Below are 27,226 nucleotides of genomic sequence, written 5' to 3'. Positions count from 1 at the left end.
CAAATCCAAGGCGTGTGTACGGAAATGCGTTGAGAAAGGAGGCGGCCTCCGTCATAAGAATACTATACTTGGGGGGGGACTTATTTTAAGCGTCGGTAGGTCATGGTAGAATGCCTCCCAGGGGGAAATGCGCTGGATGTATCTTTAGAATAGAAGTGTCACTCATCCTGGCTCTGGGGCTTGTGAGGACTTTACATTGGTGAGCGCTTTTAGGCCAAAGCAGCTTGGGCGGAAAGGAACCTTGCAATAAGATGAACAAACCAGGTCAGTTTTTTGATCACTCTGAAGCGATACCCTCATTAACTCGGTATTAGCTTATCCTGGTGATGGTGGCGAATTTATATATTTGAAATGAGATTCCTCTACTGCGTGCGGCTTGTTTCCAGTTGGAGGCATACAAACCCGAGAACTAAATGTCACTGCAGATTCTTTTTTACGTGTGATGATGTGGGTTCTTGGCTATGTTTCTTTCGAGATGCAAAGATGTTTAGCAGTGGAACCCTATTGAAATTTAGCACCTATGTAATCTATCAATATCTATCAGTATAGCAGCATTGCGTCGTATGCATGTGTGACCCGTGTTTTCAAGAACAAGAAATATCCTTGTCTTGAACGCTAGATCATGCATGGCAGTTTTCCACAGGGACTCTCTAGAGTAAGACGTACCAGGCACCTGAGCGCATACCGATTTCTTCTGCCTAATGTCCCTCAGTATCCAAGGTCGTTAGTGTATTTCTCAGTAGCGATATTTGCATTTTTGTTTTTCTCCTTACTACATTTTTGAATGACAAGGTATTCACTTAATCAGCTGCTACTCAAAATAATTTGCAGAACAAAGCACTGTTCAACTAGGAAATTGAATGTATACATTGATGAAAGAAGATGAGCTATAGTGTACGTTCTGCAAATAGTCTGCTTGCTACTTGTTATTGTACTTTTTCTAGCAATTTGAAAACCTAAACATAAGACGCTCCATTAGCAATTGTGCATCAAAAAATTAGCCCAGGGCTCCCAGCCTTATTCTTTGCGGCAGATATGTAAATTTGACAGTAAAATAAAACATATATGCACTCATTTTGACGCGCTCAGAGGGGCGGCGGGCGGGTGCGCTCTGATGAGCAGGGGGTTGCAATCGGGCGCTCTATCAAGGCCATGCTTGTTGTATGAATCCCCACGAGTAGATCTGCAGAGGATTTGTGTCCGTAGATATAAACATTTGTATATTCTTTAACTCCAAAACTACTGAACAGATTTTCAGCAAGTAACAAAAAGCACTCTCTGTACCAATATTGGGCTTTCTACGAAATTTGGTGTAATTCCATTCAGCGGTTTGGGTTGTAGCAGTGTCTAAAAACTGCAAAATCCCCATAGATATTGCATGGGAAAAAGCGGTTGGGACCCCTGCCCTGAAATTTTTCAGACTGCAGCTTAACTAATTTGTGTACTAGTTTGAGTATTTCATGATGATTAATCTAACGGCACCAAAGCTATTGGCTAAAGAAACAAACATTGGCATAGCCAATAGGTCTCGCTTTTGGGACCGTATAAGTATTTAGTTATGCAGCACAATATCCTTGGTGCAACAACAACTGTTGCATGGCTAAACACTTATAAGGTCCCAAAAGCGAGACCTATTGGCTATGCCAATGCTCGTTTGGAAAGCAGTGGCTTTCTGCCTTGGCCCTAACAGAAGTCCAAGCCCTGTATCCCATGACATGCAGTTCGGTAGTTTGAGATTGAACACCAGTGGTTTTGCAAACCTGCCAGTAAACAAACGAACATCTACCCAGGAGTGGAGCCTCTGCTTGGTTGGTTCTCTTCCTCCCAAAGGTTAGCAAGCCTACCTACTTGCAAGTCTGGGAAGCTTTTCGTTTGTAGCATGTGCTGATGTAGATCACACACTGAGCACACCGTAATCTAGCATTGGGTACAGATGTTGTAAGTGGTAATGGGGACACATCCTTAAAATGTTTGCTCACAAGTGCAATTCCAAGTTCATGTTAGACCAGAGTTAGCAGTCTGATTCCCCCGGGACCATGTGGAATCGAACTGTTCAGCCTGCCGAGCTTTCTGAAATTTAGACTTTCTGCCTCAGAAGAAACGTGCTACATGAATTATGAATAGGGCTCCTAGTTCTATTTTTTGTTTTAAATTTCTGTCATACGGACCTAATTTTTTGCTGATTTTATCCGTATTTTTATTTTGGTTTTGTGTGAAAAAACTACCCTAAAGCTAGGATGTATGCGTATATTTAACTGATAAACGTACACTCTACAGGTATCAACAATGAGTGCGAGTGCACATCTTTAGCTATTCAGGCTTCATTTAAAACAAATAAAAACAAAAAAATGTCTTCCTTGCCTGTCAATTAGTATAGCTAATGGCCATCAGGGCTACCTGCATTTAGAATCTCTCAAAAACAAATGCATCTGTTTTTATAGCCAATTATGAATAAATACAAACTGAAAAATAGATGTGTTTTTTATACGCAAAAATGGGAGCTTTAATTATAAATGCAACATGAACCTACAAAGTCGACGCGGATCTTCATAATAGAGGACCTAGAGGTGACAGGGATATTAGACGGTCTCCTAAGGAGGCTCCTTGGTTTGGACAAAAGAACTTCAGGGCCACTACTAACCCCCCCCCCCACTACCAAACAAAAACACCCTGCATCCAGGGCAAAGGTGAGAGGACCCCCATTTCTTGCACAACATGGAGATCAATTCTCGTGGGTTTGACCAAGTCTTGCACAGAGGCGGATTACACTGCTGTGGAAGCTTGTCAGAGAAACGGAGATTGGGAACAAAAGGCAGGCCAACATTTTACCTTTGGCAATAGCCTTAATCCCACTTGTGCCAAGAGTCCACCTCTACTCAAGAGAAGGCTTGATTACCATACCCCTCCCCCCCAACCTTGAGTTGGATGGAGACCTTTATGACAGTAAGGAACCAACCCTACAGCATTGGCTTCAAAGTCTGTTTGCAGCCAGCTCCATGATGCTATGCTACCCCCGATGTCGAGCAATACAGCCATGGTCTTTTGAGTTTCTAGACGTGTCAGTTGTAAGACCACACAAGTCCTGCGTCTACCCAAGCTTAGGAAAGATTCTAGCTCACACCCGTACAGCAGGAGCCAGAGGCTAGCACCCTCCAAGAGAGTAGATCCCCCTCCCCCCCCCTCCCATTTTTTGAAGAGGGCATTTTGCTCTAGATTTATCCCATCATGAAGAGATTCAGCCCTCCAAATATCAACCTGGCTACACCAAGTTACACTTCTACCACCGGCTGCACCAAGTCACACTTCTACCACCAGTCACCAGATAGATCACTTAACCAGAGGCCCCAGATATTGGCTCAGACCCAGAGTCATTTCGACCCTCAAGATCCCTACTTTGCGTGCATTTTCTTACTTTCTCCCAGGTGTGCCTATCCCCCTCAAATATCCACCCTGTGCAGCCAGTATTGCTCCAGGCCCCTCCCAGCTGGTCTGTAGATGCATACGTGCCAGCTTGCCGCTGGATTCAAGCTAGCCTGGCTGATGGGGCCGGTTACCCCGAGACCGGTCCCAGGATGCTAGTTTCTGGTCCAAGGAAGACCTGAGACCTGGCTTGGCAGTTCGGGCTGGTCTGTTCCCATGAGGCACGGAGTCAAGACTGATTTGTATATAGCTAGGTCTGAACTGGGGTGGCGAAGTGAGAAAAAACGATGGATTCATCCCAGATCTGTGACTGGGGGAGAGTATAAAAAGTTTCAGCACTTCGTCCTGTAGTGCAGTTCCTATATTCCCAATAGGCTCTGCGCATTGGAATAATATACACTATAGATTTGACATAGGACTGAGGTCAGTAGGTCTCTATCGAGTATACTAAACTTAATTGTGAGTGCCAGCTAGCTCAGCGGTCACTAGAAACTGCCTCAAATACACAAGAAGGGATTAGTTTCTGACAACCGCATAAACATGACATCGGTTTCCTCAACAATAAAAACGTATCTTCAGAGTCGTGGAAACAATAGATAACTATTTCACTTAGTCAATCGTGCATGCTTCGTTTCTACAGCGTTTCAGAGAAAATAGAGACTGGCTTTTCAATAAAAGTGGTTTATTGAACAGTCTTCTTTCTCATGCAAGAGAGGTGAACGGCTACAATTGTTAGACAGAATGCAAAGTATGAGCACAGCGTAAACAGGAATATAAAATAATACTGTAATAGCATTGTCTGGTGCTATGACATAAAAATGCATACATAAATAACAGGCTAAAATACTCAACTGGTGCTTCTGAAATACGCCTACCCCAATGTACCTAACCTAGGTCTAGTACGAGGGAAGTAGTAGATTTTGTCTTTAGATCCTAGAGAAACCTTTGGCAATTCTTGGCAAAACTAAACCTATGCTAATCAGCTCCATACCTTAGAATGAGCGAGGTTGGTATCTCTTTCACGGACTCTATTTCCCAACACCCCGCAAGGGAAGTCAGAAACACGGGAGCTGGATTTCTCGGCAGAGGACAGCTTCTGATCAGTGCATCAGCTGGAGAGTCGGCTTCCTTCGGCACTTGCTGTAGCGAGCTGCGTCGTGCAAGTAGGTAGTCTAACTGCACCGAACCACACCGTGCTTTGCCATAGCAAGTGAAGGTATATTTATACCTTGAAGGGGTTTAGGAATGGCAGCTTTGAAGTAAAGTCGGGCATATGAACGTCATGAATGAACCACTAAGGAGTAGATGTTCAAGCATAATAACTGAGTTCTTGGAGAAATCAATATTTAAGCAAGGGGAAGTCCCTAACGGCTTAAGAGTCTGGTTTTCCAAGAAATCGTGACGTAGATGAACAGATGGAAGTAGCAATGCCTGTATTTGGGCAGCAAGGCTATGCCTAAATAAGGGCAACATAAATTGTACCTATATAAGGCATAAATCGGGAAATTCAATCGGAATCAAAAATCTAACACAACAGTCCATCATCTCCTTGTGTTAACTCACATCATGAAACAGTGACACACTAGATCCGCTCCCATTGACAGTATGGAGCACATACACTGTGGCAGGTAAAAGTAGCTGAACACGATGGTTTTCTAGCTACTTTGAGATGCTTTGAACTGCCGACGTCCATCAAGGGGTGTGAAAAAACACCCCAGGAAAATGGCATCGGTCGAAACTCGCTTTTTTTTGGGAGGATGGGTTTGGGGGATGGGGTGGGGTTCAAACGTACCTCCTGGGTACTTCTCAGCGTGAGGCCCCATCCCTTCAAGGCCCGCCCCCCTCCTCACACAGATTGTGCTTCAAGTTGACCGGTATGTAAATGCACAGGAACCGGTATAGTTTTGCAGGTATAACTAGACAGCAGACTTTAAGGTTTGCTTTTATATCTCCTGTATTACACATATTGCATGAAAGCAGATATTGGCACATACATTAGGTTACTGGGGTAGCGGTGGAATGCTTCACTAACTCAGTTGGTGTTTGTGGACGAAGGGTTACTTAGGACTGAAAAGGAAATGTCTCTTCTGGAGGCCCATAAATCTGCACCATGGGCTACTGTAGAGAACCACATGGCTAGAGAATTTTCTTCAGTTCTGGCTCATGTGGAATATTAACTGAACCTCAGAAAGCGATTTCCTTTAAGTTCTGACACTCTTTATTTGTAAATTGTGTTCAGAGTTTGAGTGAAAAGGATTTGAAAAATAAAACCATGCCATCTATAACAATATATATTTAATTCCATGTACCGTTTTGAGATACCCAAATGTGTTTATATCATTTCCATTTAGATTTTTTTTCCCCTTTGATCTTAAATGTTTTACAAGCAAGTATTGACAATACTAATAGCAATATAGACAGACCTACTGCCAAAGTTTTTTTGATGTTCTAGTGTTTGTTAGAACGCGGTCCCACTAACTGTGTTGATACTGCTATTTACTAGTTTCTTTACAGGTGTAATGCAATAGTATTGTGGTCCTACAATACAAGTTACTCCCTGTCATGCGATTCTCCTGGCAGTGGGTCCAAACAATCAAACCTTACTTGAGGATATGCGGGCTGCAACATAGCATGGATGATGGTGGTAGCATTGGTAATTAAAAATTATATCTATAGGAAAATTCATATGCTTTCTTAGTCCATTGTCACACAAAACAAACTTCCAAAAGTTTTTACATTTGGTGGCATGGAAAGGGCTTCACAGTAAAAATTAAATATTTAAGTAAGATTTTAGTGTGTGCTGCCATGTATCTTTGTGATTTAGTGTAAATAATCATTACTAAAGAAATCCGGCATTGGCAAAACCAACAGGACTTGCCTTTTGAAAAACAAGCACCAACATCAATAGTGTGCATGCCTTTAAAAAGCAGGTTGGTCTTCTGAAAGTAATATGCAAGTTTACATTACAAGTCTTCCCCAGCTTGGGAAGGAAATGTCAGTTCAACTCTGCACTGAGCACCAAACCGTCAAGAATATTATTGAAACAAGTATCTCTAGCTCTGCTAACACAGGCTCCTAGTTGTTGCATTGAAGACAAAAAAAAGAAATCCCTCTAGGACCCGATGTAATTACAATTATAATTCACAAAAACACAGGGTTAGCATTCACAAAGGGGTTTTTCTTTGTAAGAGCCCTTTTACAAGGCCAAAGATTTGTTTCCAACTCCTGAATCACTAGTAAATGTGATTGTGACAGGGTGTGGGGATTTAAGAGGGGCATTGTGAGGAAATGGGTTTTATAATATGGTGTAGGTGTGCAACCTCCCAGCGTAATGCACATACCAACCCTTTTAGGCCCATTTGGTTTTGTCTGGATAGCTAAGGCACTGAGCAGCAAGTGTTATACAGAGAAACAAGTGTTAAGTATTTAAAAACCAAGAAATTAAATACCAATTTATAAAAATGTATTTTTATAGTTGGTCAAGATCAGAGTTCTGGGTTCCCAAGGTGCTCTATTCATCTTCAGAAAATGCCCTCAGGGTAGGATGTAGTTCATAGCAAATGGGCTACTAGGTTCTCTGCTTCTGAAGTCCACATCCTGTGAAGTGTGACATGACTGATGCACTATTTTGTCCTACTACCAACATGGTAAGACCGTTTCTTTCACTCGGTGATCCTTGGCCCACCCACAAAGTTGTGGCTACCAAGGGGCAACACGCCCATGGAAAAACCAGTTTGACGATTGGCTTCTCTCCTATCCCTAGCACCGGCCTGTCTGCCTAAACAATAGAGTGCACTTTTCCCAAGTTACCCGTTTGCCCTTCAAAGGCAGCTTCTCCTAGCTTTTGGGCTAACACCAGTGTGGATTTCTGCAGGAGGAAGGCAACACCTCTCGCTCATGCTGGCCCAGATTTTGTCCTTTCCTGGCAGTCTTTCACACATCTAACTAGGCTGGCAGAAAGCTGTATGCAGGATAATCCATTAGTTAGAGACCCTGGAAACCTTGGGCAATTAAAGTTGAAACTTCAAAAGGTGCTCTTTGAATACCAGTGACACATTCAATTTAACCGTTAAATCGGAGAGAACAAGAGAACCAGGAAGCAATTTTGAAAAACTGAATTGTACACTGGTGATCACAAGTTCCCTAGCTGCATGATCGGTAAACTGAAAATAGAGGGGGTCGGTATCAAACAGCTCGCATTAATAAACCTACACTGATTCCAGTGACTGATTTAATAATCTATACACCCAGAAAACCTACTGATTACTAGTGTGCTGGCCGACTGGTGTAGACCAGCCTGCCACCCAAGACAGGTTACTACCCCCTTGCAGGTGAGGCGGGATGGGGAGAAACCCTGCTCTGGCCAGAAGTGTTATCCCCTCAAATGAGGACAGCTAAGTGATCAGCTTTTTAAGCTAGTGGGCTTCAAAAGCCCTCTGCTGGCTTTGATAAAGCATCCTAAGAGTAAATGCCACTCCCTGCCCCATTTGGCACCCCGAAAAGGTTGAAATATTAGCTGATGAGGAGTGTTCCCCTCTTAGGCTAGTACTACTCCTAAGGTGGGCTACCGGATATAAACACAGCTTTTAGAATTCCACCAGCTTAGATTTGGCAGAACTAGGCTCTCTGGCTCCATAGGAAGTGGTTGTATAGAGCGTGTATACTCTCCACAGGTAAGCAGCCCATTGGCTACTACCCGTCACTCCCCTTAACACCCCTAAATGGAGTATTTAGGAGTACCAGACACCTGGAACTCAAATTCGATGGACCAAACAGGAGGATACAAAGCTGTGAGGAAAAAGCGGAAACTGCTGTAGACATTTGGCACCAAACCCTGCCTGCACCCGTCCAGACAAACTTGACCAGCGACTCATCCTGCAGCTGACCAGCTTCCAAGAACCCCACAAAATTGCCAGCCCTTTGCAAATACCCAGCTCTTTGCAACTTTCCAGCTATCTCCCTTGGAGTAGAGAGGAGTTACTCCCCTGAAGTCCACAGGCACCGAAAAAGCAGAGGCAGGTTTTCTGTGTAGCTGCTCCCCAGCCCGACTGATGCAGCAACCCCCTTCCCCCTCCCCCCCCCCCACGGGAAGAGTTACCTGTCCTTCTGAAGGTCAGATCTGTCCTCCCACGAAGTGAGAGGACACCAGGACCAGCCAGAGCCACACATTACCAATACACAGGGTACCAGACCTCTTGCAGCAAACAGAGCCCATGAGTGTGCAATCTAGGCTCCCACTACACCAAGACCGAGCAGCCCTCAAGGGAATCAACACCGCAGAGACCCACTTTGAGTGGCCCAGTGGTCCCGATTTTGCCCCCTCAACCAGTGAGACCAACGACTGCAAGGCCCTAGGGCGCACCAAGCTCTGCTGACCTTGCCACTGCCCCAGAGTGCCCTAGCCTGGGTAACGATAAACCAGTTGCGCCCTTGTCCCCAGGATTTCTGTGACTTTGTGACTGTGACTCTGTGACTCTCCCTCTCCCTCCATTGGCACCTCGGACTGGTCTTAAAGTCGTCATCTACATCCTGATGGCCCCCTTCGTTCCACTGGCATACATCACACAGCTACCAACCAGACCAGCACCTCTGCACCAGGACGTCAATGGCATTTAACAAGTAACTGCTGGTGGTACTTTGGTCCCATACAACTCAAGTCCCGAAAGAGACCCCCAGAAACCGATCGCAAATAACTGTATGCAACATATGCCTTTTTCACTATATATTTTTTCTACCAGAAAAGGAAGGGATAAAAGGAGAGGAGGCGGAGATTATGGGATGTTGAGCAAGCAATGACCTTCATGGATGCCACCCCTTCCTCACTCAGTGATTGAGGGAGAGGGGAGGAAGGTAGGATGAGGGACTACTTAAGCAGTAATGGGAGAATGAAACCTAGGTCTTCAAGAAATGGGAGGCACTACCTTTAATTAGGTGGTTTACATTCGACATGCCAGAGGCTGGAGCAAACTGAATGATATCCTTATTCTGAAAGCCAAAGAGTGAGTGAGTGTGTGTCCAAGATATCGCTCTTGACAACTGTAAGCAGCTGGCTGTTTATGTAGTGTACCAAAAGGATGTACACTATGTAGAAAGTCCAGACCACTCTTATGACTTACAGGGCTTAAATCAATTATTCCAAATGCTCCTTTTAATGGGTGAGCAGTTTAGTCAGAGTAGTGTTAATCTCATTTACGGAAAACAGTCAATAAATGAGACCCTCAACAGGACACTCTAGACCAATTTAGAAAAGAAAAATATATATTATATATACACACACACACACACACACACACTATATTCACTGAAAAAAAAAAATAGGTTTCAGGCCTGATAGTTATGAATTAGCACTTAAAAAAACCTTAGAAATTCACAGAAAAACTGTAGATTTTAGGGGTGTTCTAGTTGGCTGGACATTTCACTCATACAAAACCATTGAAATTCCTCCGATATAGTTAGTTGTACTAACTATATCTCGCGCACCCGCAATCCACTGATGAGGATGTCACATATTACATAATTCATGACATGGTCAGTGACATCACTGATGACATCATCCTTGTGAAAGAGTGGCAGACCTCCTCTCAGCGTAATATAACCCTTGATACACACATTCAAAAATAGAAACTAAAAGTTTAAAAAAAAATGGATACCAATTCCAGTTAGAACAACCTTTTCAGGTTCAACAGAACAAAATTCAATCACATAAAACCAATTACCTTAAACAATCGCCGTCCCTGAACACCCATTGGATCCTGATTGATGGCGATTACATCTTTGTTCTGCAGCAGTGCCTTAGACCTAGGGTCTATCATTCGGAGGTCATTCGACATGAGTAGTGGTGCCGCCATGATGGCCCAAAGGGACATATGTGTTATTTGCTGGTCCCAGCTCAATCCAAAGTTTCCAATCACCAGCTAAAACCAGTAAATAAAGAGAAAAAAGGCAGAGAAGACTTCAAAATCTGGCATACAGTTAAAAGGCTACTTCAGTATGATCTTTATTTTAAGATAAGCGAACCATCAGTGTCAATAGTATTTGCTTTATTAAGCAGCAATGCACAGATCCGAAATGTTTTGACATTCTAAAAATGAAATAGTTGGATTTGGTGTCAGATTTTACTCTGCATGTAGAGAAACTGAAGGACACCAGTAAAAACTGGCTGTATATGTGTGAACACTAATACACACAAACACACACTTTCAAGTTAAATTGACGTCTTGATTTAGTCATATCCGTTGAAAGCTATACCCAATATTAAAAATAGTCCTCAGATCTGTCAAAAACATGTTCATAAAAATGTTACAATCGTTTTAAAAAGCCTCTAGAAAACAATCCAATAAGGAAACCATGTTAAAAAATGGTAACGTCTGGTGCAGCAATAGGTAAATAAAACTAGCAGAGGTTACTCAAGGGCATAGGCACAGTTTAATTGGGGACAATTTTTCGAAGTCCTAAAAACGAACATTGCCTTAAGTTCCACTGCAATAAAAAAAGGGGCTAGCACAAGCTCAGGAGGGAAATCCCATATTGCCTGGTTGAGTTTGGCTAAATGCAGTACCGTGGATCAGCAATGTGTGAGTTCAGTGTTCAGGCATTACCGTCCGAGTGACCAAACATGCGTGAGCATAGTGCACAATCGTGCTTTTCAGCAGGATAAAACCAAATGGAGTTAGCACCTCTACGTGATTTTTTCTCCACAAGAAAATATAATAGGGAGGCGTTGCTAACCTTATTCTTTTGATTTCTGTAAAAGAATCAATATGGTCTGGCACATGCTAGTCGAAGCGCTTAGAAAAACTGCTTTAACTACAAATTGGGAAAAGGACTTCAATGATGAAGTCATAACAAATCCTTAAATACAAACTGCTCTGTTTCAACAATCAATCCCACAAGTGGTATAAAAGTTGGGAATGCTAATGGTTAGCCTTTCAGGTCACTAAAAAAAAAAAGGATCATCTCTTCTTGCATCACTGGTCCCAGCACTGACATTACCTGAAGTGCTGTGACGGAAACGCCCTCTGACAGACCTGAACATGTCCAAGGCTGTAAATGTAAATGTATGTAAAATGTAAATGTAAATGTAGGTGTACTTATATAGCGCAAACCTGTCACCCAAAGGGCATCCTGGCGCTTGCTTAGGGAACCCGTCCTGGTATTCCCCTGTAAGAAACCCCGGCAGGGTGTCCACAAGGTGAAAGCCAGGCATCCCGCCGCGAGGGGCCGTAGTGGAGATTAAGCAAGCTATTGCCCAGAGTTGCAGAGTGTGACCCCGTGATTCGAGTAGGCACCGGAGCGAGAATTGTCGAGTCCGTGGAATTTTTTTTTTTTTTTTTAGCCCGAGACCCCGCCGAGGCGGGGAATCGAACCCTGGTCCACGGTCGATCTCAGCTTCCGGGTCTGCCGCCTCTAACCACTGAGCCACGCTTCTCCATGCTAAGGCTGCCAACCTTAGCTTCCTTAGTGGAGACAGATTAGCTGTCAGGTTAGTTTCAGTTTACAACGACCAACCAGAGACTGAAACAGGGTAGAAGACCTATCGAGAAAATAATGTGAACTAGGGTACACAGTTACAAAGCTTTTGTAGCTGTGGGGGTCCGTAGTGCTGAGTAGGTACTGCGGTTTTCTATGAGTTTCAGGGCTACAAAACCATAGCACTACAAATAACAGGACTCCGTCGCGTATTTGACTCCAATGTTAGCAGGTCCCAATGTCAAGACTGCTCTAAAGTACGTGTCGACAAGCATCCTTAAATAGAGAAAAGTAAGTGTTAGTTACTGTGTGATTTTGTATCCAAGTTAAACACTTAATTCTGTAATGTTGCACTGAGTAGACACTACAGCTATTATTTGCTTTGTGCAGGTTAACTAAATGAGACAGTTCCAAGCAGAACACAAGGGAAACCATGTGGTAGTAATTCTTGGGGTGAGAAGACCAAAGACGTTTCAATATCCAAGTAATAGGTGCTAGATTTTTCATTTCCAGGGTCAATGTAATCCTAGGGAGCAGTGCACAGGTCAATATAGGAATATACAGAACTTGCAGGGGCGGAGCTTCATGCTGAGAGTTTTCCAGGTAAGGGTTTCAGATGTGTGCTAGGCTTGGAGATGTGGTAGCTCTAGATGAAAGCAACACAAAGATGGACAGAATGCTAAATATGGTCAAAAATTGACCTCCAGTCACAGATCTGGGTTAAATCCATGGTTGATTTGCACACAATCCATCCCAGTTTACACCCAGCCATATGCAAATCTGTCTTGACCCTGCTCCCCATGGGAACAGTCCAGCCTGAACTGCCAGGCCCTCCCTGGACCAGAAAACAAGCATCCTGGGACCGGTTTCAGGGTATCACTCCGCATTAACCAGGCGGCCTTGCATCCAGTGGCATAGCGTGCATGGAACCCACGGCAGGGCATACTCCCCATTTAGGGTAACTATAGCAACACAGAGGATTTTTCCGGTACAGAGAGGGCCTTGCAGTTCGTGCTGGTCCCATGGGGAGCAGGGTTAAGACCAATTTACAGATGGTTGGGTCCAAAACGGACAACCAACAGTCCTCCCTCTAATGCTAAGAAAAGCCACAAGAAAATGGGGTTAAAGAGCAAAATGCTTGCTGATGTAACATGTACTCTAACAAACACCATCAACATCTGCAGTTTCCATCCACAGCAGCCCCCCCCCGGGTACGAACAGCAAGCGCCGGGATGACCCTTGGCTGGGGCAGCCGTGCTCTATATAAGCCTATATAACATAACACTCAGCGATTTTCAAGTTTAACAGACCAATATGTAGAAACTAATTTCAGCCTCTTAGAATAGTGCATGTTCATACCATATCAGGATCATTCCAGCCTCCTGGTCCCGCAGCCTCAACAATCATATCCTGGTGCCCTGCTGACCAGTCCAAAATGCTCTTCACGCTGTCCCAGGAGTCACTGATATCTCCTGAGTTTCTCCAGTGATTACAATACTTTCGGATCTCTGTGTAATTGGGCTGTAATGAAATGCAAAAGTAAACTTCATCATGCCGGCTGGTCCACAAAAAGTGAACAAGTAAAACAATCATGAACATGCACTTCAAAAAGCAGGTCAACAGTTTTGATATATGTAACTGTGCTGTGGTGTAATTCATTTGGGTATGCTGCAAGTGAAGTAAACCCCTTGAGATATGCATTAGGTCTAAAGAAAATTACTCTGCATAGACTAGTATGGTTGCTAGTTTGCTACACTGTATTCGGACCCTGCAGCTGCTTTTTGCCACTGACCAGAATACACGCTTCATAAAAATCTAAGTTATTTCTTACTGCTGAACTGGCATATTTTGTAAACCAGCCTAACAATTGGGTTTTACCATCTTACAGTGGTCAAATATACCACTTGACAGTTGAATTATACACGGAGTGCTCGTGTTTCACAGGTTTTGAAATTTTTTTTCCCCTCTTTTACGAATTCTGCTATCTTAATAGGTTGATAAAGTCAACACTGCTCTAGATTTGGGCTGCTTTGGCTACTGCAGTCACTCATTGGGGTACAACATTGCAACGAAAGAGCAAGGGGCCGCTAAGCAAATACTAAAGGATAATAACCAGGCAGAGGTTAAGATGACAGCTTTGGGAATGCAATAGGATACAACCCAAGAATAAGCATTGGTATAGCCAGTAGGTCTCGCCTTTAGGACCTTATAAGTGTTTAGCCAGAGCTATTGACTTTGCCACCAATATCTTAAAGCTGTGTTGTAGAGCACGGTGGCTGCTGTGCAGCATGTTGATAAATTATAATAACAAAGTGTTAGAAGCATTGTTGCTACCTTGTATACAACCAAGACAGCAAGTAGAACTGAATGCCCCTATTAAATAAAGAATGAACATTAAAAAAGGTCTTCTAGTCAGACTGAGGTGGTGGTGGTGGTGGTGCACTGATGCGGAGGTGATGCTGTGCTGATGTTTCGATGGTGCTGTGCAGAGATGCTGAATTTCTGCTGAGATGGGGGCTGCGTTGGTGCGGACGTGGGGCTCAGCTGCTGATCGTGCACTGATGTGGAGGTGGCCTACTGAATTCAGCACAAATATTCACATAAGTCAGCCTTCCAGTATAAAGTTACAAATATACATAAAATCAAAGGTGGCAAAACAGCATTAAACCTTCCTAAAATAACATGGGTTTGCAAAATGCAAATATTCTATACTTCGGATTTGTCACAGGGTGTAACCAACAGCAAAACCGTAGCATACTATGCCAATACACAACACCCGAACTAATACATGCCTTCAATCATAAGCACGGAATTAAAAAGCCACACTTAAAGGCTTATTGACTTCAAAATATACTTTTCACAATAAACAAGTTAGGCATACTGCCGTGGTCATACTTTGTCATAATAAATAGATCATGCTTCTAACTTCCATCAATAGCTGGTTATTAGCTGTACACATCCCCGCTTTGATAGAATTTGGTGCAAATTTATTTTGTTTTATATAGTGTGAACGCGACTTGAAGGGGGAGAGAGTTGGCCTAATGGCTAGGGCGCTCGACCTCGGACCTGGGGATCTGGGTTCGAGTCTCGGTAACGACGCCAAAAAACCTCCTGTGATTCTGGGCAAATCACGTAATCTCCCCGTGCCTAATCTCCCCGTGCCTAAAATGAATGTGTGTCCGTCCTCATGTAACGTAACTGGTGCTATGTAAAGCGCTCCGATACCTGATTCGGTTAGGGTCTAGTTCGCGCTATATAAAACTCTGCAAAAAAAAAAAAAAAGTATCAAATTGCTTTACAGGAGCACGTGTTGCGTTAGAGACGGACTAACACGTTACTTCCAGAAAAATGTAGGAAGTTGAGTAGGGGACGCTCTGTCTCCCAGAAAGGGAGGGCAGCTCAGAGCCAACCCAGCAGGCTCTGCATCTAGTCAGCAGACGGACGGGAAGAAGGCGCAGAGAGACGGTGCTTATTCGCCTTCTTGTGTTTGGACTTACCTGAAGACTTTGACGAGGAGCAGTGGTGGTGGTGGTGGTTTCCCGACTGGTCCCGTGACCTCCCTCTCGACCGGGACCTAGAGTGGCGCAGAGCCAACTGCCAGGCCTCCAGTAGCTTTCAGGACCACTCCCGCAAAGACTTCAGGGCCATGGCCTGACAGTCGGAGCATGACTTTGGGTCGTGCACCAGGCACCAGATGCACACTAGATGTGGGTCAGTCACCAACATCAGCTTGTGGCAGGAGCCACAAGGCTTGAAGCCAGTCCGTCGGTAAATAATGATGGATTAAACCCAGATCTGTGACTGGGGTGAATTTTGCCATTGTGCAACATTCCGTCTATCGTCTTGTGTGTTTAGCTGTTCACCCTATGTGGGAAGGGTATGCCCAGGTGTGGGTCCCGTGCTCACTAAGCCACTGGAGTTAAGCTATCCTGGCTGAAGACGGCTGATAGCCAGAAACCGGTCCTAGGATGCTTGATTCCGGTCCAGGGAAGACATGGCTTGGCAGTTTGGTCTGGACTGTTCCCATGAGGCACCTGGTCAAGACTGATTTGCTACCCAAATGCAATCCTGAATAAGGGCTATAAAAGAGCGCGTAACCAGCCAAGGGAAGCGCTCCTTGAGGACAGGGTCAGCAATACAAAAGACATTCCATTGACATGTGTAACTACACACAGCACAATGTCAAATTGTCAAATTTTGTGAAGAAATCAATTATTAAAAACTGGAGAATACTGTCCAGTACTAACAAAACTTGGGAGAAACCGCTCTTCTCCTTTAAGAAAGGACACAGCCTAAAGGATGCCCTGGTCCACACACGACCAAAACCAAAAGCCACAGAGACAGTAAGATCAGTCACTGACACCATGGGCCTACCAAAAGTGGTTGGCCATTACCCATGCTCTGACTGCAGCGTCTGCCACCTGACGATACACTCAAAAACATTAGACCTCGAGCCTGACAATACGTGGATGCAGAAAGATCACACTAACTGCAACACGCAAAACGTGATATACCTTATCACGTGCCCCTGCGAACTGCGCTACGTAGGCATGACCAGCAGAAGGGTAAAACAGAGAATCTGGAGAGTCTGGGGGAAGATGGCGGCCGGATAACACGTCCGGTCGGAGGCTCCTGACTCACAGGCATAACATGCTCGGAAAAGCGCCTTAAAACGTAATTTACAGCGTCGCAAAAAACCACCGCTACATCTAACAGCATCTCTTGGGAAATGAAGTAAAACGGATGAAAAGTAATGAAAGATTACCTTGCGGAGGACAACGAGGACTTCTGGTTGCTTCAGAACCGGGAAGCAGCGAAGACGCGAGACGCGGCTAGACTGTGCTGCGGAACGTGGGCAGCCGCAGTTCAAGCAAGGAAGATCCTCCGGAGCCTTGCCGGGAGACTCTGCTTTCACTTCCGGGGCGAGAGTGGTGGAGCTCGCTGGGGAAAGCCCGAGCAAGCGGGGTGCTCACTGGATTGCTCGGTGATCCGCGAAAACCAGGAGGAGGATGACGATAGCTGGCACAAGCGTCAACGCACCTACAAGAAGAAACTCAAGACTGTGGAGGTAAGCAACCCAGCAGTCAATGACATACACCTTCTGCAAAACGCAAAAGAAGTAATTTATTATGGTGTCCCTGAACAAGAGAAAGAGCCCATAGAAGAAAGACCTAAGCAAACGAGAGGCCCCTCAAAGTTATAACAATTATCGGTCCATGAACAAAGTATTGAGTGGGGGGGTAGAAAGGGGGCTCTTAAAGGATTTAGTGCCTTCGCTGACCCGGTCTCCGATACACCCAGAGAGGAGGTTGATGGTAGGGAGGAAAAGGTCTGTGACATAGTAACCATACCTCAAAGCCTGTACAACCAGCAGGAACCGAGAAAAGGTATAGAACCTCAAATAGATCGAACAGTGGATTCGCAAAGAGAACAGAACAGCTATGCAAAATCTTGTTATAACCTAAGGGGCAGACAGTATCTCAAACAAGATTTCGTTCCCCCAACAAATAAGGGCGTAACCCCAAAAAAGTCTGGTAAGAAGCCCAAAAAGGTACGACCTACTCCTAAATCCCGAGCGTAAAGAGCAAACACAGAGGAAAAGGTTCAGGGGGTCCCAAAGACAAAAATTACACCGTCCCTGAAAACTTTCTTTAAAGTTCAACACCTCGTGCAGCAAGTTACCAACCCGCCCTGTAAGATTCAGAAAGAGCAACCTGCACTGCTAGAATCAAAGGGTACCCCCTTCACGACCTCAGGAATACTAGATCCAAGTCCAGAGGCGCAAGACAAAAGGAAAAACCTCGTGAAAGATCTTGCGAATCATAAGGATATAGAATCGGCAGATATGGAGGAAGCCGACCGGGCAGATCAAGCAGGAATAGAGAAAGCACAACCATTGAACAGTGAAAGGGAAGTACTGGAAGATGAAGCAGAAATATCCTTAACCGGCCCCAAGTATCAGGTTAACCCTATGGAGAAGTTCATGGAGAGAATGTTAAATGAAATGAGACAAATTCGCGGTTTCAGAGGCCAATGAAGGAAAAATACAGGATGCATGTGAAGCATTAGACTGCAAACTAAATGCACTTGGGGACAGAGTAACGGCAGTGGAAGAAGAGGTGGGAGCCCTCAGTAAGAGGGTAAACATCAAAGAGAGATTAGAACCCTAAGGCAAGATGGAAAAAACATAAGTGAGAAACTCGAATAATTAGAAAATCAGGCCAGGAAAAACAATATAAGGATTCTGAATGTCCCGGAAAATCAAGAAGGATCCGATATTAAAAGTTTTGTAATTACACTCATTGCAGAGCACTTCCCATGGGCAAGTAAAGAATGTTTAGAAGAAGACATACAAAGGGTTCATCGAGACCCATTCGGAAGAGCCAAAGAGAGGAAAACATCCAGGAAAATCCAAAGGAGAGAATTCTTGGCGACGCGTTGAAAAAAGGAATTTTCAGTAAGGACAACTGGTTTTAGAATAAGGTCAGATATGTCTAAAGCCTCACAAGAACGGCAGTGGGAACTGGGCCAATTCATGACTGAAATAAAGTCCCTAGGAGCCACAGTGCAAATGAAGTTTCCCCCCATCACTCAGAATCATGTGGAGGAATAAAATGCGGAATATACGAGATCCTGAGGAGGTTAAAGAATTTCTTGAGATGGCCCGAGACAACATCAGGTCTGAAAATCTCGCGAACCATTAGAAGCTTTCGAAAAATGTATCGCGGATAAGGTAGACTGAACAAAATCTAGGCGCAAGCAAAAATAGAGGAGTCAAAGAGCCTGAAAGGGGCAAAGAGAATAGCCCTAATAAAAGAAGAAGGAGGCTTCCCCAGGGAGGGTAAACAGGATGTACACAAAATAAAAACAAAATATATTAAACAGAACACGGGTGGGGAGCAAACTAGGGGGAAAAAAAAAAAAAATCAAAAAAAATTCCTCAATGTCTCAGAAAAACAGGGAAATCAAGGTTTCAGCCAATCAAATCATAATGATCGCCAGCACGCAATACTCAAGTAAAAGATGGGGTCATTTAGTAGAAAGTTTAGTATACTTTCATGGAATGCAAAAAGGGTTAAGGGTGAAAAACAGAAGAAATAGGATTTTAGAGTACTTAAGGGCTTCAGACAGTGAGGTGATCATATTACAAGAAACCCACCTCCTAAAAGAAGAATGGACCCAGATAATGAAAAATGTAGGGTGGGTGGACTTCAATGTGTGCACAAATCAGGAATGTAATATAAAAGGAATAGCTATTATGTTCAAGAAAACACTTAAAATCAAACTTGAATATTCTGAAGTAGACAATAAAGGCAGATGGGCAATCGCTAGAGCAAGAATTGGAAATAACCCTTATACAATAGTAGGATACTATGGCCCGAACATAGATGACTCAGGGCCACTACAGCATCTATATACTCACTTGCTGTCAGCTACCTCCCCAATAATATTAGGTGGCGACTTCAACCTAATTATGGACCCTAAAGTTGACAGATCGCCCCCGGGAAGACACAAAAATCTTCCAAATATGAGAGAGTGGCTCGGAAACTACAGGAGAGACTTAGACCTAGTAGATATATGGAAAATAAAAGGGGATAAAAGACAACCTTTTACACTACATAACAAGAAACTTGGACATAGGTCCAGAATGGATTACTTTCTAATTGATAGAAGCCTCACAAAAGATATAACAACACTAAAACATCTCCCTGCTCATCTGTCAGACCATTCTGCAGTCCGGCTTACGATGCAAAGGACGGAAATTAAAACGCAAAATAGACTGACAATCGAAAGGGCTATCCTGTTAGACCAGCACTGCATACAAGAGCTCAAATTGGAAACAGAATCTTTCTTTGAAAACAATAGGATAGGCACAACAAGACAAATTTCATGGGATACCTATAAGGCAGTAATTAGAGGGAAACTATTAAGCCTAGAAGCATTTCGATCAAAGACAAGAAAACAAAATAAAGGAGTTGGAGAATTCTATAACTCTTATGGATGGACAAATACTGGTTGAACAAAGCATAGTTACAAGGGAGGAGATGGAGAAGGAAAGGCAAAGACAAAAATAATGCCTTGCTGACATTCTAGAAGAAAGAGTGAGGACGAAATGGGAAGCAAGCAAACTAGCAAACCACGAGTATGGGGAAGGTTGTGGGAAACTACTGGCCTGGAAACTAAAGTCAGACCTATCCAGGAATAAGGTAGTAAGTATTCAACAAGATAGCCAGTCACCACCATCATCCGAAGATACGGTTATAAGGCAGGAATTCATGAAATTTTTCGCTGAGTTATACTCTGAAGATATAAATTCGTCAGAAGAGCAAATAGAATGCTATCTGAATACTCTACCCACCCTATCCCTAACAGAGGAAGAGAAAAAAGCCCTAAATGAAGAAATTTCTAGAGAGGAGGTAGAAGATGCAATAAAGGGGCTGAAAAGAGGGAAGGCTGCGGGCCCGGATGCTCTTCCAAACAAGCTATATATGGCACTCAGAGAAACTCTATCTCCACAAATAACAGACCTACTCAATCAGGTGTATAAACACGAAAAGATCCCAGACTCTTGGAATGATGCCATTATAACTATAATTCTAAAACCCGGAAAAAGGCCGACATGTGAATCATACCGGCCGATATCACTACTCAACTGCGATTACAAGATCTGCACAAAAATCATGGCAAAAAGGCTGGGGAATGTGATGACCCAGCTAGTTCACTCTGACTAGAAAGGCTTCATCAAAGGAAGGCAGATTCATGACCTAACTCATGAATTATTTGGGGCAATAGACGTTGCTTCCTTCGAAAAAACTCCACTTACAATTCTCATCTTTGACGCCACAAAGGCGTTTGACAGGGTGAACTGGGTCTTCCTAAATGAGGTAATGATAAGAAATAACCTGGGGGATTCCTTTCGGCATATGGTGAAAGAGATCTATAGGACCCCAAGATCCAAAATTTTGGTGAATGGAGATTTAACCAACAACATAAGAATCTAAAGAGGCACAAGGCAAGGTTGCCCCCTCTCGCCATTACTATTCAATTTGTATATCGAGCCATTAGCAAGTTTGCAAGGGAAAACGAAAAAATACTTCCATTCAAACACCAGGGGTGGTCCAAAAAAGTGGCCCTATATGCGGATGATTTAATGATTTTTACCAACGATTACAAGTCCTCCATACCCGAAATCAAAATCATTCTTGAGAATTTTGGGAAAATTTCAGGCTATTTGGTTAACCACTCAAAAACAGAGATTATGACCTGGAACACAAACCTCACCAACCCAAACATCAAGAAGGAAATTAAATACTTAGGAATCACAGCAGTCCTTGACTTGGAAAAAATCCCGCAGATAAACCTAAACAGAGAGGCAGGCGAAGTAAGAAAGCTCCTAAAGATTTGGACTACCCTCCCCTTAAGCCTCATAGGCAGATCAATCATCATAAAAAGGTCTATTCTTCCGAAATATACATACCTGTTCCAACACAATACCTCTAGAATTAAAAAAAAAGTCACTGAAGAAATTACAGGGAGAAATCTCAAGTTTTATTTGGGCTTCCAAAGGAACCAGAATATCGTGGAAATAAATCAGAAGGAAAATACAAGGAGGGATAGCGAGCCCTGAACTGTGGGAATACTACAGAGCTTTTTTCTTCAAAAACATGAGACCAATGATGGGGGTTCATCACTACTATCCCGAATATCTCCAAGCAATGACCAGGAAAGCTGACCATTTTCTATATAAATTTGGACACCCAAAATATTAAAAAAAAATAAGGCTTAAGATCCTAAAAGATGCGGCCAGACTATGGGTCCAGATCAGAGGAACTCTAAACATTTCGTATTATAGCCCCATGGCTCCTATCTGGGACTCCCCAGGCACCCCAGAATGCCTCAAAGATAGCCTGGCAAATCCCTGAAAATAGACAACATAGAACATTGGGGCCAAATTCTGAAGAGATCAACATTTATATCTTGGGAAGATCTCCAAGCAACCACTAATTTCCCAGTTTCCAAATTTAAATATTACCAGCTAGCCAGCTGGGCAAAAACTCACAAAACATGAAAAGGATACCGAAGAACTGGAGAGAGAAATGAAGAAAGTTCTACCCATAAAGAAAGAGATAGCCAGATGGTACTGGGTACTCAGGAGATGAAGATGCTCAGATTGCAGAATCAATCTGGGGGAGGGACCTACAAACTCCAGTTCTTGAGGAAGTGTGGCTAAAGTCAATTGAGAAATGCTGGGACACACTAAAATCAGCAGCTTTAAAGAGAAATCATCTCTTTACAATTCATAGGGCCTATTGGACCCCCAAAAAAACTGTCCAAATTTAAAGGCGCACAAACAAGGAAATGCCCGAAATGTGGAGAGGAGAGGGCAGATGATATTCACATCTTTAAAGACTGCCCATCCCTCGATGAGTTCTGGTCTGAAGTGGGTAAGATCTTAAGCTCGATCCTACATCAGCAACTAACTGTATGTACCATCCTGGTTTTGTTTGGGATTGACAAAAATATAGGAGCGGGTAAGCTAACAAAAGTGCAAGAAAATCTGGTTTTTGTTTTGATACTCCTTGCAAGAAGGGAGATATGTATTAAGTGGGTAGGCCCATCACCTCCCACGGTTGGTGAATGGATGAATTCAGTCATGAAAATAAATAAACTAGACAGAAGGGGAAAGCAAACCAATAGAAATAACTTCTGGGAAATATGGGAAAACCACTTTAACCCTATTAACTAATGGCCGAGATGGAACAACGATCCTATGATTAAGCGATGGAAACTTCTGTGGATGAATATAATTTTCATCGAATAGTCAAGGTGGCTATCTCCCTCCCGCTAACGAAAAAACAGAAAGTTATTTATGTGTTGGCTTCAAAGGAGACCCCTCTGCAAAATCCGATGGCTGGGAAACTCCCCCCATACTCTCGCATCGAGGGGCAGTGCTGGTACAGTAAATGCAGAGGCTGAACCTTGGTATTACCAAAAAAACATTAAAAAAAAAAATCGCAATATGAGGATAAAAAACAAACAAAAAAAAAAAAAAACTGAATCTGTGAACATCGATCAAATATCAGATGAAAAAAAACCACAACCAAAATGAGCAAACACTTCGAACTCAACCACACAACAAATGACATGCAATGGACAATTATTGAACATGTGAGTAGTGGCAATAACAATCACCGTCTTTTTGAAAAAGAACATCGGTGGGTCTATAGGCTTGGGACCCACCTCCTTGGATTAAACGACGATATCCCATGGAACTCTGTGATCAAGTGAATACGATGAGACCCTGCTCACTCAGGCACCCCTATAATTGTTGGACAGCTTAGCACAATGAGCTTCACTCCGTCTGTTAAAGGTCAGGCTACCAATCAGATTAAAAGATCCTTAAGTTTTGCCCGGCGGTGTCGCCTCCTAAACCCACAAGATATTAATCAATGAAGAGGCAGGCGCTGGAGACTGGAAGGCAGGAAACAAGGGTTTTTATTCTTCATTTCTCCGGAGGAGAACACATCAGTTCGGACAGCAAGTATCGTCACGAGGTGCTCTAACCGCATCTCAGAGGCCTGGCCTCTTATACACAGTTAAATGAATTTTATTGCAGGTTAACACAGTCTTGTAATGCTTTGAAGTATGAAAGGACATCCTCTGAATCTCCCCTACAGGCCCGTTCCCACACACATTTACAGTTGAAGTCCCCACCCCGGTCACAACAGGTGATGATTATCGCGCAGCTGGACATTCCGCCGATTCACGGAATATGGGGGTTTGATCGGATCTCTTAGGGTGGGGACCTTGATCAACTCGGGGGTCCTTTGATGAGGGAAGCTTTCTACTGTAAGGGGAGGGGCAATAAACAGTATCGGCAGAGCTAGGTGTCGGCCTGGGAAAGAGGAAGACAAACGGGCACACAGGAAAGGGGGTTTGTATCAAAGGGCCTGGGACCATGAAAGGAATGAAGGGAGGTGTCGCGCTGGGAACAGGATGGGGTTCCGAGGCAGAGCCGCGCTGAAGAGGGGTTTATGACCCAAGGCATGTGCGAGCGGGGGTTGTCAGCGCGCGGGGGGGTTGCCTGCGAGGTCGGGAGAGAGACGCTGGCTATCGGCGAGGGGCAGGGAGGCCATGGTGTACAAAATGGCTGCCGCTTACGCGCACGAATGGGCCCAAGGAGAGCAAGATGGTGCCGATAATGTTTACATTCTCAATCTAACTTTTAACAGTCCTCCCTTTTCAACATATCTAGCCAACTTGCCTACTCAATGTCAATCTTCATCAAATTCCCAACCTCGGCATCATATAATGCTCCCATGCGTTCGTTTCCAAAGTCCACGGCCTTAGGGCAAATACAGTTTGCACATAATGAACACAGGGGTGGCAGACATTGAATTCCTAAGCATAGGCCACATATTACTACTACAGGAATTAGGATAATGGTGAACAGTCTCCAGCCCCAGTTCTTAACGGTGTTCCAGAACCAACCACCGAGCGACCATTCTTCCTGTTCCTGGTGAACTTCCGAAGAGAGTCTGAAGATGTTCGATGGCTTTGTACACTGAGGGCGAGTTGTCCGGTATGTATGTACAGCAGCTGGACCCAATAATGCGACATGCTCCACCACGGTCCGCAAGAACCACATCTAGGACAAGGCGGTTCTGTAGGGCCACCAAGCGGACCGCTTGGAGTTCGGCGGTGTTGTTGGCAAAGATACCAGCTGTGATATTCATTGTTGTCTCAACTGCCTGAGTCAAATGTCGGATGGCCCGGCTGTTTGCCATCGGGCCCCAAAGAGGAACAAGTCCCTTCATAGCATCGAGGAACTGTGCTCCTGTTGAGTCGGCTTGCTCAATGTCCTTGGCTCGTTTTTGCCTATGATGATTCGCTGGGGCCACATAAGTCGGAGGAAGGACGAAGGAGATGAAACAAGTGCCCCCCCCCCAGCCTTTGGGGAGCCAGGTGTAGGCCTTTGTGCCGCAGACGAAATACATGTTTGGGGACGATACAAAGGAAGGTGGATCCGCAGTGTCCAAAGTTCGGGTAAATCGGCACGCGCTGCGGCCCACCAGCTGTGTCCCATGTCCTTCTATGCACATGTGGCCTGTGACGTTGATGACTGATAGGGCCACAGTCAGAGTGGCAGCCGTTCGTTTCCGCAGGTAGGAGAAGGTGGGTCTGGTTGGATTGTTGAACACCTGCATTTCAATTCGTTCTTTAGCAGGGATGTCCATGTGGATGGAGTCGTTGGAGGTCTGTGGGCAGAAGGGTGTCTTTGTTTTGTTTCGCCGGACCTCGTGGGAGAAAGGCGTTACGGTTTTGCTGGAGGTGGCATTGTCCTTATAGCTTTCTTGCAGGAGGATCAGCCAAGCAAGGCAGGAGCCATGAACTGAGAAGGGTGAGGGGATGAAGGGTATCTAGTGTCCAGTGGCGTGGGGTAGCAACCCACAGATCGAACAGTTGGTGGCATTGGTGGCGAGATTGTGCTGGTGAAGGAGCTGTACGAAAGAGTTATTCCAAAACTCCTTTCGCCTCTCTCTGAGTTGGGGAGAGAGCGAAATCAGATAATGTTCCTTCGTGGTGATAGGCTGAGCAGTGGTCAGGAATGTCTCATGAGCTGGATCGTGGAAGAAAATGCACCTGAGCGTGGTCATGAGGAGAAAGCAAAAAAGGATTGCGATGAAGAGTGCAATTGTCTTTGAGCTGTGGAGTCTGTCTGTTCTTGGGTTTCTGTAGTGGGTATTTCCTGTTGTCCCCATCATCTTCTTATTTGGCGCTTCCATCATCTTCTTATCTGGCGCTTCCATCATCTTCATTTTCAAGGTGCTCGGTAGTGGGCAGAACCACAGACTTAGTTTAGCCTCTCTCTAGGCAACCCTTGATTGCTTTGGGTCACCGTTTCGAGATTCAACTTAGTTTGTGGTCTACTTAGCCGAAGCTCCCTCCTTTCGACGCAGGAAATACCCTTCTCTGGATGGCACAGTGGGATCAGAGAATTTAGAAAGTTCAAGTGCTTCGGTATCAGGATAGCAGGTTAGTGACGGTCGGTCCTTGTTCAGGAGCTCTTCTTGGTCGCCGATGTTTTCTGCCGTGGCCAGGGTCGGGGAGACCTTCTTACAGTGGTGCGCGTGCAGCCAATGCCTTTTCCCCTCCACACGAAGAGCCGTCCGGGTGGTGATTAACACTTGCCAGGGGCCCGTCCACCGGGGTTCCAAACTTTTCGTCCGCTGAAAGTTTCGAATCAGCACGAAATCCCCGGGTTGGATGGCGTGACCCGGACCCCTGGAAGCATCGGGGATGGCCTGCTGCACCTGCTGATGAATGACAGACAGAGTTTCAGTCAATTTATACAGATAATCAGACATTAGGACGTCCGGGACGTCGTGAATGGAAGTTGGTTTCGGTGCAGACCAGATACTCATGGGTCGACCGAAAACAACTTCATAGGGTGTTAAGTGATGTCTGGTGGGGGTGGAGCGCATTGATAGCAATGCCAATGGGAGGGCGTCTGGCCATTTCAGACCCGTGGTAGCCACTATCTTGGCCAGTTTAAGCTTTAGAGTGGCATTGTGTCGCTCAACTAGTCCAGCAGACTGGGGGTGGAAGACTGCGTGGAATTTCTGCTTGATGCCCAACCCCTTTAAGATGAACTGGATGACTTCGGCTATGAAGTGGGGGCCGTTATCGCTCCATAAAATACGACAAAGGCCGTAACGGGGGAAAAACTCCTTTAACAGTACTTTTGCGGTGGCCATAGCAGTGTTGTCACGGGTTGGGTATGCTTCCACCCATTTGCTAAAGGCGCACACCACGACAAGTACATATTTCAGGCCTTGGCACCTGTCTAGCTGGATGTAGTCCATTTGCAGGACCTCAAATGGGTGGTTTGGGACCCCAAATCCTCCCCGGGGCACTACAGTTCCTTTCCCGGGGTTGTGTTGCAGGCATATCAAGCATTGTTGGACCAGGCGTTTGGCGGAATCTGTGATTTTATCATTGTGCCAAACTCTGGAGACAAGTTCAATCATGGGGGCTGATCCTATGTGGGCAGGGGAGTGTGCCATAGCCAGTATGGGAATCAGGTATGAATCAGGTAGCAACCATTTGTTTGTGTCTCTTGTCCGCCAGCAGCCTTCATCGTCTTGTAATCCCACCGTGTCCATTCAGTCAACTCGTGTTGTGTGCTAGCCGTTTGAATGTCCCTAATAGTGTCTCTAGCGTCAGTCCATTTTTCTGTTTGTGACCTGGTCACGTACATATGTGTTGTCGTCCTATTTTCAGCTGTCGTTCGGGCAGTGATGTCGGCTAGCGCATTTCCCTGCCCAATGATGTC

General features: G+C 44.6%; 1 protein-coding gene across 1 annotated transcript in view; it reads right to left on the bottom strand.

The window, feature by feature from the left end:
- The window catches only part of GLA (galactosidase alpha), a 128,173-nt gene that overhangs the window by 10,810 nt on the left and 90,137 nt on the right, over positions 1-27,226 (bottom strand). The window contains exons 5-6 of the mRNA XM_078688398.1: positions 13,249-13,410; positions 10,137-10,334 (exon numbers count right to left, since the gene is read on the bottom strand). Of these exons, the coding sequence (XP_078544524.1) occupies positions 10,137-10,334; positions 13,249-13,410 (360 nt within the window). The remainder of the gene's footprint in view (positions 1-10,136; positions 10,335-13,248; positions 13,411-27,226) is intronic.

This window comes from Lissotriton helveticus, chromosome 4_1, assembly GCF_964261635.1.
Source record: "Lissotriton helveticus chromosome 4_1, aLisHel1.1, whole genome shotgun sequence".
Lineage (NCBI taxonomy): Eukaryota > Metazoa > Chordata > Amphibia > Caudata > Salamandridae > Lissotriton > Lissotriton helveticus.
This window is presented reverse-complemented; position numbering and strand designations above follow the sequence as displayed.